Source organism: Oxyura jamaicensis, chromosome 2 (assembly GCF_011077185.1).
Source record: "Oxyura jamaicensis isolate SHBP4307 breed ruddy duck chromosome 2, BPBGC_Ojam_1.0, whole genome shotgun sequence".
NCBI classification, from domain to species: domain Eukaryota; kingdom Metazoa; phylum Chordata; class Aves; order Anseriformes; family Anatidae; genus Oxyura; species Oxyura jamaicensis.
Genome location: NC_048894.1, coordinates 27,173,364 through 27,186,339, shown reverse-complemented (window position 1 = coordinate 27,186,339; position 12,976 = coordinate 27,173,364). Strand labels below are relative to the sequence as shown.

Sequence of the window (12,976 nt, the reverse complement as noted above, 5' to 3'; positions counted from 1 at the left end):
GTGCTGTATAGCCTGTGGCTACCCCAGAGCTCCTGGAGAACAAGCACCTGAAGGTATAAAGTTCACCCCAGGCTACCATACTTGCCCGTACATGACTGTGCTATATTTAAAGTTGTTTTCTAGAATGTGTTTTGGGAGGGAGTGGTTTCTGAACTTTGAAGTGCATAAAAGAGCTTGTGGAGACTGTTATTCCTGCAGCTTGAAACATCACAACAAAACAACCAGCCAAAAACATTTCAAGCTTCAGCCTCTCCTGACCAGAGGACAGAAAGAAAAGGAAGTTCTGGTCAGGACAGCTTTAAAGACTCAAAAACTTTTCCATCTTACCCAGTCTCTGTCCTGCAGGAAAAGTCTGCATATGCTATGAAGCTAACAGAACTCTACACTTCCTTCTCACATCGTCCATACATGGGTTCTAGCCAGAGTGTATCTCCAAATTCCAACAGGAGACAGTTGGGAATAGTTATCTTGACACTGCCAGTAATTGCCTACAGACTCACCAGTTAAACTCTAAATCAGAAAAAAGGTCCTCTTTGTTTCCCCATCATCACTTCCCATGGCAGTGACGGCTGGTTCACAGCCTGGGTTTAGCCAGAGTCCTGTTGAGGAGCCTGGGAAGCACACGATGGGGCTGTTCTGCTCCTAACCTCTTGATGTTTGAAGTTTTCTGAAGAATTTTTTCTCTATGCTTTTAATCAAACTCTTTCCAATCTAATTTGTGCAGATACCCAGCAAAAATATAGGCTATTTATTCTCTTTCCTATCTAAAACCATGATGATTTGAACAAGACTTATCACGTTTCAAAATGCATAACATTTAGATACCTTGGAAAGAAACTTGTACAGAAAATGCACTGCTTCTGGAGCATGAAGTACCCTTGTGATGGAGAATGAGAAGTACCCTCGTGTTGGAGGATGAGAGAGATTTTGGAATGCTTATTATCTTTTGAACTTTCTCCTGTGAAAGATTTTACTATAATCTAAATCTGGAATTAAATTGGGAATCTGTGATGGAGAAATGCAATCTATATTGTGTGCACATGTGCAACAAGCACTCCCTGGAACAGAAAGTAATTGTAAAAATGATTGTGGATATTGTAGTATGTTTAGGGTGAAGCCCTAACTTTGTTATGAGAATCATAACCGTTTTTATTGCTGGCCTCCTGCTCTGAAAAGATGTGATTTCCTGTTTGTGCAGTTATATGTATGCTGAGAAATAATGCTAATCAGGGGTTAGTTTTATACTACAGAATTTCATGGAAGTCTGTGCTTGCAGAAAACAGCTGCTTGGGGATAAGATTCTGTTGCTGCCTTTTAGTATCAGTTCTTTATTTCTTTTGGTCTCTGGAGTGTGGGATTGTTCTTTTAGTATATCAAAGTTCAGTCTCCTACATGATCTCTTTTGCCTCAATTAGTAGTTTCTGTTTGTTTACTTTAAATGGTTGCTGAGAAGATTCACTTAAAATCTGTTGGTTGCATCAGTTGAGATTCTGTTGCCTGACAGCTTGGGTGTCTACTGCTGCTTTAGGTACCTTCAGGTCAGTCTCCAAACCTCCAGAAGGGTGTGGACTCCCTCAAGTCCCATGCCTTCTCTGCTAGACATGAGTGTGGAAAAACAAGAGATGTTTATGGTTAGGAACTGATCCTTGCCAGTCATGTCATGTGCTTATGCCAGAGTTTAAGGAGTTACAACCTACTTAAAGTATTATTTTTTTATAAAGTATAATAAGTGGCTTTAGGTGATCTCGGGTAGGTGCAGTTTCTAATGGAGAAACTTCTGGTCAAAAATTACTCAGTGAAGATATCATGTCTGCTGTTCACTTTATGCATTAGAAACATACAATTGCTTAAAATGTACGTAAAATATTTTAATGTGCCCATTTCTAGATATTTAACTGGGAGTTGTCTCAGAATATTTTTCCTTGTCTTATATCTTTAAAGAGATCTTTTCTAAAAGTAACAGTGAATTTGGTGCTTGCAAATCATTTTGGTCTTTTATGATTCTAGTTCTGTTACTAGCAGCTTAACTTTACTCATTCTTAATTCAGAAGTGGTCCTGTTGAATAAAGCTAAGCTTACATGTATGTAGGGTCAGCATTTTACTTCAAAACAAGAATTTAAGGAAACAGTGTTAATATTTGACTTAGATGTAGATTGTCTTACTGAAAAATTAGAAGGTGCCATGTACTGGAAAATTACTATTTGTATTTTGTAGTATGAATGTATTCGTGTACTAGGTTTACCTCAGGAAGGAGACTCTTAAATGCCTCTCAGGGTTGTTTCTGGAAAGAAAACATTGTCTTTAGAGATGTTTGCCAAACTCCCTTAATGAAAAGCAGCCCATTTGTTTTCTTTGCTTCAGGGTATATGCTGAGAGTAGTATAATTGTGCTTTTGCAGCTGTATTTCCTAACTGCTAGTGTTATGCTTGATGAAAGATGATTATTAATGTGCTAACAAATCACGATGTAAAAGTATCCATTACTGCAATGTTAAAGATGATGGGCTGTTGCTTTGCTAAAACCTTTAAGGTTTCATTGCCTTGAAATCACTATATATCAAAGGAATTCAAATTTATTTCAGGGGCTACTTTTCATGAATGATACCTATTTCTAATTTCTGTCACTGTTTATTTGTCTCTGGTACTCCATGAATCTTTAGTCACATTGTTTACATTTCAGTACTCTAATACTAAACTTCCTGAAGAGTTCACATGAGCCTAGAAACAGTAATAGCCCTGGCGAGGGAGTCGAAAGGCCTAAATCTCCATGCATCCATTTGTGTGCAAAGTGGAAGGCTGCTGCTTCTGCTGCTTACATGGTTTGGAGAACCCTGCCCTAACAGCTACTTCAGTACTGCTGCCTTCTGCTGACCCTTGCTGCAGACTGGTATCCTTTCTCATTTCCATTTGTTGCATCATGACTTTATTCCCTAGGCAGAACTGCATATAATTTTACATCTCTATGTTCTTTTCTTTTTATTTTCTGTTCTTTTTTTTTTCCATGAATCTCCCTGAGGAAATACTGAAGTTACCTGATTTTCCTCATCCCTTTCATCCCTCTCCCAAAATGAAGCAGATCCAAGCTTTTGTCTCTTCAGCAGTGTTATGCTTCTCTGGATGTTGTTATGGTGTCCTGGGATGTATCTCTGGCTCCTGGGGCTGCCATTAACTATGTTACTTTGATTCCTTCTCACTAAAGAGGAAGAACATAAGTTGTCCAAGGCACTTGGGAGGAACTGTGGGCAAGCTGAATGTATTGTCAGCACTCTGGTGATTTAACTACAGAGGACAGGTTTTGTGTGCAGTCCAGATCATCCTGGCTTGTCTTGAAAGAAGCCGTAACGTAGGTGGAGTTTCACGTGTAGCAATCAGCTTAGGAACAGTGCCTGAACTGGAACCAGAGCCACCTCGGTGGTGGAGGAACCTCACAGTTAGCTGGCTGGCATATTCAGTCTGAGTGGTGGTAGCAAGCAAAAAGTCCACTGGGTGACTTTTGGTTCCAGAGTCAGGAGAGGCACAAGGAATGACTGTGAACTTGCATTACTAGTGTGTACGGTCTTATCCTGATTTTTATAATTTAAAAAAGACATAATGAAGCTAAGAAGAAAGCTTTTTAGATCTGACACCTTTGCTCACATACCTGTGTGGCGTACAACAAAGTCCATGTGAGTTCATGCAAGCATCCAGACAAACGCTGTGAAGTTACACATCTGTCCGTTCGGAGCCAATGAAGTCAATGATGTTTCACACACCAAACTGAGTGAAGTGTGCTTGCTTTTGTCTGAATTCAGTCTGCATCTTACAACCGTGTTTAATCATTTTATTTCCTAGATGATGGGAGTTCTTCCTTTCTTCAGATGTAACCTGAAACAACAGAATGTCACAGTGTCGTTTCTATGCATGTTGACAATAGTGATCACATTACTGTGGCTTTCTGTTTAGAAAACAGTTGAGAATGGCTTTTTAACACTTCTTTCATACCCATTGTCTAGATGTGTTTTTTTTATCCTTTTAAAAAGTTATTTCATAGTACACACTGGGATGCAGAGTGGAGGAGGCAGGGGAGAGAATAGTAATTTAATTATTTGCTGTTAGAATTGGATAAAATATTACATAAATGTTAAAATAATTAGGTAAATTGAATTATTGTTTTAAAGTACATCTGCTAATTTTCAACAATTTTATCATAATCTCTATTTAAACTGAAGCTATATTTCAGAGTTATATTTATTTTTCTAATACAGGAAATAGTAACTCCCATTATTATCATGCTGTTTCCTTCCTGAGGTACTCATGAACTTCATTTCTATATTCTGTTTCTATGTGCTGTTATCACAGTCCTTTAAAAATGGATTTCCTGAAACATTCTTTAACAATGAAGGAAGCATCATAATATAGTTTCTTGAAGAAGGATGCTGATTGCTCTGTATTTTTCTTGAAGATGCAGAAGGTTTTACTTCTGATAATTCTCTAAGTTGCACAAATTCTCTAACTTCTGCAAGTTAGGCTGTAGTTAACGTAGCTGTTTGTTGTTTGAAACCATTACATCCTTTTGGGGGCAGGCTCAGTGCTGCTGATTAGCTGCAGAGCACCACACACTGTTGCAGCATCACCTCCTGAGTGCAGTGCACAGTGTGCTCTACAGTGGAGGTATCCAAAATGGGTCAAGTGCCAGAAGCACTGCTGTCTTTCTCTGCACTGCAATTTTGTGCATATGTTTCTGAACTTTAACTCAGGTTCTCTTGGAATCAATGGATTAATCCCCACCAGTTTTAGTAGTACGCAGTGCGATCTAATCAACAGCTGGTACAAACACAGCTCAAGGGTAGCCTTCATTCACAGTCCAAGAAGTACACTTACCAGTAGTTCTGGTTAGCACTGTTACAGTGTTAAAGGAAAAAAAAAAAAAAAAGTGGCAACCATAAATAAGGTACATTTCCTTAAGGCCTTTAGTTACTATTGCTGCTTTTGTGATCCCTTGTCTTCTGACACATGATGTCTGCAGTACTCTAGGTGCTTATGACAAGTTAATCCATAGTACTAGATAGAGGCATTAACTTACTGAGAGGAAAAAAGTCCAACTGCACTATATGACAAGTCCGTTGGTTTGGTTTCTAAAACACAGAAGTATATGTCTCCATACAAGTACTAACAGAAACAAACTGGAATGCCCCTTCTGGTGACTAATGCATTCTGGTTAACAGGGCAGTGCATACAAGAGCTACAATGTGTGGGAATATTTTTCTCACAGCAGGTGAGCTGGGGACTCTAACTTTTATTCAGTAGGTGAGACAGACGTAGCAAACATGTTAAATAACCTTCAGTTATTTAAGTTTTCATGCAGCAGCCCTAATTAATGCATAACATTAATTATGGGGAAATTTAGTAGTATATTAATACTTCATAATCTCAAACAGTCAGTACATGATGCTTTATGTGTTGGCTTGTTCGCTTGCCCATCTTTTGGTTATAAAAGTGCAGACCATGAAACTGCTCATTGTTATCTTATAGCCTGGTCTTTCACATTGCAAAGGGTCAGCAGGCTGTGGTAATATCACACCTGGCCTCTATCAAATGATCCAAGATTTTAACCCCTGCTTTTGGATTGAGGATGTGAGCAGTACCTTTCTACTGGCACTGCAGCTGCTAAGGTTATGTGAAGAGTTGGGTCAGGAAAAAAAAAAAAAAAGAGAGAGTGAAGAAATAAAGAAGCAGTACAAGGAAAAGATAGGTTTAAAGAGTGCATCTATTCATTCTGTTTGAGTCAGATATGCTTTTGATACTAGATTAATTTATGTAGGCTTTATAGTCTGGCTTGGCCTTACACGGCACATTTTTGCTTCCCTGAATCTTTTATTTCTTCTGTCTTTTCATTTATAATGATTATGATCTAGAGCTTGCAAGATCCTGTGAATAAACTAACAGAAAGAGCAGAAAAAGAGGACCTGCAGATTGAGAGCACCAAATCAGTAGAAGATCAGCAGAGTCAGTAAGTCACATGTCCTGTATCTCAAAATAATAAGTAATTTTATCTATAATCTTCTTTCTTGTTGCTAAAGTCACCAAACATTTAAAACTGGAAATGTAGACACAGGTAGTCTGACCACACTAGCAAACAGTAAGCTTAATACAAGCATTACTGAAATGATGTACGGTGTGTATGAAAATTAGTAAACTTTATGATGAGCTTAAAAGCTTGAAAAGGACCCATTTAACCTTTATACGTCACTCATTTTTCTTAGCCATCTCTATTTTTCTGCTTTTGCTTCATTTTTTTGTTAGTAAAAGAAGTGGTAAACAGCATCACATTGGAGAAGATATATTGCATTTCGCCCTTCAGCAGCGTCTCCTTACACCTGGGAATAGGATATGGATTCCTGATTGCTTTGAGCAGCGATTAGTTTTTGTAATGTATACATCATTGGTTAGTAATCCAGCGAAGTAGGAGGTACTTAGTAAAAAGTACATCTAAGTGAACTGATGCTATCGAGGTTTGGGTTACCTGTAGCTCTGAGGTGAGAGAGAGTTATGAATGGGCTGCTATAGAGAGAGAAGAACAGGAGAATGAGATGTGATCCCTCCCTTATGGGACCATCAGGATTCAGTTGCAACAAGATGCTATGTTGATACAATCCTGCTGCCACCTGTTGTTTTGACTATCCATGGTTAAGTGAAGCACCCAGCTAAGGATCAGTTGTCAAAAAGCAGAGAACAGCTTGGACGATAATGAGTGTATTTTGCTTGGCTATTTATAATAACAGTATTTGAAAGAGTTCAATTTTCAGTTATTTTTGCTAGCTTAGATTCACATCCACTGACCAAAACCAGTTTATAAATTGGTCAGGTTTTGGATTAAGCAGATGAGAAATGACTTGGCCAAGTACCATTTGGTAGGTGGCTGTTTTCACAGCAGTTCCTTGAGTCTGATGCCTCTCATGTGATAATAATAGAGAATTTCAGAAACAATTGTTTTCTTCAATGTTGAAAATAAAATTCTAGAATAAATGCATGATTAATGCAAAATCTATGCATTGACATCTACCAGCAAATGCATCAGATCCATGTAATGGTTTCACTTGTTTTTTATTTATGTGTTATCTTTTTCCTTTCATTAAACTGGGGAAAATAACATTTCCTTAACATTTTGGTGTATCCATCAAAGCATAAACATGCATCTAAGATTCTAGAAGAATGATGCAAAGTAAAATAAAGCTTTTAAAATCTTACTGATCTTTCCATTCATACTAAACATTCATTATACTACGATTTGACCTGACTAACTTTCCTTTGTGTAAGAACTGCTTGTAAACCATTGTGTTTTTTTTATTATTATTTTTTCTTTATGCCAAGAGCTTTTTCATCAACACTGCTGATCTGGTTCTTTAGAAACCTGCTGTCATGGGACAAAACTCACCTGACTGTTATTTTTATTTAGTCACTGTTACAAAGTTAAAAAGAGGGGTGCAAATTGTTTTTCTGTGGACCAATTACACCTCCTTAGTGGTATTTATGAGAGACCAAATCTGGAAAAGCAGAATATGCTATGCTTTTCATTACAGATAGTTAGGTAGGTGGTAGGTTTTGACAGTTGGTCTTCAATATTATTGTGGTTTTCAACAGACTTTTTGCCAATGAAGCAATAAAATTTAACAACAAACCAGCATATACAGCAAATGCAGGAATCCATATGAATTAGTGTTTATTTGTTGTCAATATGATTCTGTAATGATTGACCAAAAAGAGAAAAATATGATAACATTAGAATTGTTTTCTCAATTTTTTTTCTTACTTTTTCAAATTAAGGTTGATTTCATTAGATGAGGAGAGCCATACCAAGGAATCAAACTATTCAGGTATTTTATTTCATGTGTTCATAACTTCCTAAATGCTGTAATTTATGTTGTTTTCATTTCTGTTATTTAATATACATTCAGCTTCAACAAGCAAAGCCATATAAATGCATAAAACTTAAGGCCAGGAAGATATGGTAAACATAGTATCTTATATATTGTATCCTAATGAATTTCACTCAATTACTCTCAGACAGGTCAAATAGTTTGTCTTCCAAAGTGTAATTCTTACACTGGGCATGTCCTCAAGGAAGGGATTTTCTGATTAGTAGATGTCAAGACAAGGAAAGTATGCCACTTAGCTTGCTAGTTTATCCCAGTGATTAAATATCCACTCTGTTAAAAACTTGTTAAATTCGGTGGAACTTCTGGCTAAGTTAGGCAAAGTCATATTCAGCTGCTGCCAATGACCCGGTGGATGGTTATTACCCAGTGACACAGCCAGGCTCCAACTGGAGGTGCACAGTGAAGGAATGGGAGACAATGGACACAAGTAACAAGAAGGGAAATGCTGGTCAGATACTCAGAAAAAAGCTTCACCTTGACGGTGGCAAAGCGTTTGCAACAAGTTTGCGCAGAAGCTGATGAATCTTCATCCCTGCAGATGTTCAAGACTTGATCTATCCCAGGGAAACCTGATCCAGCTTTATAGCTGGCTGTACTCTAACAAGGGGCTTGGACAAAATGTCTCCCAGACGTCCTTCCAGCCTAAATTATGCCATGGCTTTATAGTATATTTTATCTAATAAATTAACAGAGAATCCTTTCAACATGGAGTATTTCATCCTCCATAAAGGTGCTTAAAAAGTACTACATTCAATTCAAAACTCCCCTCAAATCTTCCTCTTGATAGGTTAACCATATTAATGTCTTTAAGACATCTTCTCTAGGCCTTTAGTTTTGAAGCTTTTTTTTCCATTCCACTTGCCAACATTCCTTTTAAAATTTGAAAAATACTACTGTACAAAACATTCCTGATGTTGGTCTCACCAGTAGTGTCACCAGTAGTGTTTATAGAAAGTAAAATCACATTCCTTTGTCCAACTCATCACCTTCCTTTTTGTATTTCCAGGAATATTTCATTTTTCAGTAACAACATACTAGAAGCTCATATTTGATTTTGTTGTTGTTTATAAAAACTCAGGTCATTTTGGTCACAGATTTCCACGACTCATTCTTCCATTCTGGAGCACATCTTGTATTCCTTATTCCTTGAGATATAACTTAAGGCTTAGCGGTATTAAATTTTCCCAGCTTGACTATAGGAACTCAATGACTGGCCTGAATGACCACCTCTAACAGTCTGTTATAGTTGTTTGTACGTTTTATTCAAGAGGGATTCTGTGTTTACTTCCAGATGACTGTTAAAGCCATTGAAGAGCAATGGAAATAACACCAAACCTTGCAGATCTAAACTAGAAACACTTCTACTTTGCAGTTGTTCCTGCTAACAACTTTTTTTGACATCTGTTAGTTGTCATGTTCCTAATCCATTCAATATGTTCCTTATAGTTATTATGCAGTGCTAACTTTTTAGCTGGAAGGCTATGCAGTGCAAAGTCAACTTGTTTCTAAACAAATATCTTTACTAAAATAAGCTCACAGTTTCATCAAAGAACAGAATTAGTCATTTTGTATTTTTTTTTAAACTAGGCATGCTTTCAATAAAAATACCTTTTATAGGAGCATTTATTATGCTCCTATTCTTCTATTGCATCAGTTAATGTTTTGCCTTGGAGTAATGATGAGCTATGAGCCCCTGGTTACCTACAGTTATTTGAATCACCCTGTTAATTACTGTTGTTGTTTGCGTGTTTTTTTAATAGTGGCACCATATTTGGACTTTTTTGGTGTTCTGAAGTTTCATCCATTTTGCAAGTAATCAGTCAGATCAAATATCTGTTTTACCAGATATTTTAGCATTCCTGGATGCAAAATCTGACTTTTAAAATATTTTAGTAGCAGACGTTTTCTAGAACCTTTCTCAATTATTTACAGACTAATATATTCCAGCATCATCCATAATGTAAATACCTTGTTCTGTCTCTTTCTGCGTCACCTTTAAAAGGAACTGAAGTATTCTGTAATACCTCTGCTATTTTTTTCCATTTCCCTATACTAGTGAGTCTAAGATGTTTATTTTTTTTTCTTGAAGTACTCTGTACATCCTAAAATAATAGACATAGCACTGCTAGTGATGGAGCTGTTTCGTCATAGCATTCCTCATAAACTGCTCCAATTTTGTAACTTCCAATCTGTATCATTTGCTCTGCATTTGCCTTTAATGTGCTATGGATGTTTTTAAGATTGGCTCCATCATATATGCCATTCAACTGATGTATGGTCAAGAAAGGCAGTTTAAGGAACAATGGGCACTTTTGTGCTCTCTCCTGCCCTGTGCAAGTACAAGCTTCTGGAAAAAAATAATAAAAATCTCTGCTTCTGCAGAAAAGCAGAGACCTGTCTGATTCTTGCATTTACCTCAGCTGGGTGCACCTAGCCTGGAGATGGGCTGTGTGGCAGGTGGTAATTCAAAGGAAGATCTCCCCTTGTTATTATTCAGAAATTTGACTTGCTTTAAAATGCTTACATCTAGGTTGGGTCTTTCATCAGTTGCGATGAGGTTAATTTTAAACATGAATACCAACAACTTTTTCATGTTGAACTTACAGTGACATTGTTTATGAACATATATTCTTGTGCCAAGTGCAATTTGACATGTTTATGGATCTTGATTACAGCTGCCGATGGCAAGGATGCCCTTTCCAAGTTACAAGGAAATTGTAATCACAAGCAGAACTCAGGTGAAGTGTCTTAAGAAAACTACCTCTAAATATATATATCATAATTGCCAGAGTACTGCAGGTCTTCTTTTGGTACTTTCTAATTTTTTTTCCTGCTCTTAGGTGCCATAGATGACCTATTAGACCTACAACCTGAAGAAAATGGTATGAAACCTTTGTGTATATCTCTTTCATTTGCCTTTCCATTGTAGGTTTAAAGTATAATTTTAATCCTAGATGTCTTTTTTTTTTTTTTTTTTCATAATTTAAAGGGTTCATGTGTTTCTGAACAAAATTTTTCAGTTACAGTTTTTAAACAGTTTTAAAAGAAGCTCAACTGCATAAAGGTACGGAGGCACTATACCTGATGTTAGAATATAAAGCATACCTTACTGGTATGCAAGGGGTGATTCAAGGTTATATTGTGTTTTCCCCATTAAAGTAGGTTCCACTGTAAACCTACCTTTCTTATAACTTTTCAAAATCTTTTATTTTTAGTTCTCTTGTTGCACCCCAACTGTTCACTTGGCAATACTTCGTAACTACAAGATTTTATATCAGAAATGGACATATAAGAAATAAATGATTAAATTCTCTTAGAAAACATGTAAGAATGGGTAACATTTACAGCCACACAGTGAAATAAATCTGCTGTGCTTTTCTCAAATACCCATGCAAAAGCAGTCTTTAATTCCAAACTTTACTCCTATTGTTAAACTTCTGTTAGATTAGTGGCAGCTCAAGGGGATATGCTGTACCAAAGGGGCTGGTTTACCATGTAATATATGAAATATCTAGACAAAAATTGATACCAAGTTCTCACATGGAGTAAGGATGTTACTCGTAGTTTCTTTATTTGCTCTTCAATTCATTCATCTCAGAAGAATGAGCAAAAGCAGTCTTAAGAACAACAAAAAGAAAAACCTGTGGTAAGGCAAAAAAAAAACAAGCGAAGAAAAAATCCCTCCATGTGGTTTAGTCAGTCAGCCTGAGAGTGTTACTTGGAGTACTTAAGGCACTGCCTTCATGTTGGGTAAGGAACAGTGGATATGCAAACACTTTGACTTTGGATTTGCCACAAGCAGTCTCTTGCACTGAGGGGAAATTACGTCTTCACTCACGAAGGCAGAAACAGGGAAAGTTTCCTCGGCTACCTGTGCAGATAGCAGCCCTAATCTGTGAACAGATAAGGTAGTGATTACTTCTTTTCTGTGGTTAATAACAAAAAGGTCAGTGTGTGGCCTTTTTCCTCCTGGTTTTCCCCTTAATCATTTGCATTCCTTCTTGGACCTTCTTAGAGCAGATACAGATAATGCATACAATTACTGGTCATACAAGTTTAGCCTTGTCAGTTGGAAGTGTTTTTTTTTCTCTCTCTTTTTTTTTTTTTTTTTAAGTGAAATAGCTATGTCAATATGAAAGCAGTTGTGGGACAGCTACATCAGATAAAGATGCTTATGTTAATGTTATGATATCAGCTGTCTACCCTAACTTCACACAAAAGCTAGCTTTAGGCTATTGAATATTATGTTATTTTAATTGCTCCCAAACACACTTTTTTGTGTTTCATAATGTAGTCTTTATCCTATATTTCAGACCACGTATCATCATAAATCTTTTTAATTTCTCTTCCTATGAATATTTTCAAATACCAGCAAAATGAGGCATCTTTGCAAAGGAGTACGAGGATTGTTAGAGGCTTGTTGAAATAACCACAAAAGAGAATATAGTGACATTAGTTTTTTTTCAGTGTTTTACTGGAAGGTTTTTTTTTTTTTTTTTTTTTTTTTGTGGACATTTATAAGATAAGGGGCAGCATGTGAAGGCAAAGAAGGGATCTTGACTGTGAAAATGGGCAATGAAAACAGAGAAACAGGAAAAGAAATAATAGAAGTTTTATGGGTGAGGTGAGAAACTCCATATCATTCTAGTAATCTAGCAGAATAGCACATGAGCAATGTCTTGATAAGCAAGACTGGTTTCAAGATAACTTTTATTGCAAACACGTCAAACTTACTGCTGTTTACTTGGGGTAGTCTCAACATAAGCATCACCCTGTCCTCCCCTCCTCTGTGTACATTTTCTCCCCAGGAAAACCAGAAAGACTGCTGAGACATTAAATGTGTCACTCTTCTTTTCTGGTGGTCACGTGGAGTACAGCAAGATCTAACTGCTCTTCAGATGTAAATCTATGTTTTGCTTTCTCCCACAGCAATAATGGGACTACTGCAATGGGACAGCCAAATGAAGCACAGTTTTGCTCTGAGCTGTGTTGCTGCAGAACTTCTGTTCCATTATAGTAAACGTAATTTGTGGTTAGGCACACTCTTGGTGGTATGTTTC

The 12,976-nt window shown here is 37.0% G+C and overlaps 1 protein-coding gene across 4 annotated transcripts in view; it reads left to right on the top strand.

Annotated features, from left to right (window-relative positions):
- ICA1 (islet cell autoantigen 1) overlaps positions 1 to 12,976 on the top strand; it is a 75,406-nt gene that overhangs the window by 51,250 nt on the left and 11,180 nt on the right. For 3 of the 4 annotated variants that reach the window (XM_035317594.1, XM_035317595.1, XM_035317593.1), the window contains 4 exons: positions 5,895 to 5,989; positions 7,804 to 7,853; positions 10,592 to 10,654; positions 10,757 to 10,798. In XM_035317594.1, coding sequence (XP_035173485.1) covers positions 5,895 to 5,989; positions 7,804 to 7,853; positions 10,592 to 10,654; positions 10,757 to 10,798 — 250 coding nt within the window. The remainder of the gene's footprint in view (positions 1 to 5,894; positions 5,990 to 7,803; positions 7,854 to 10,591; positions 10,655 to 10,756; positions 10,799 to 12,976) is intronic. The other variant, XM_035317596.1, reaches the window with a different exon arrangement.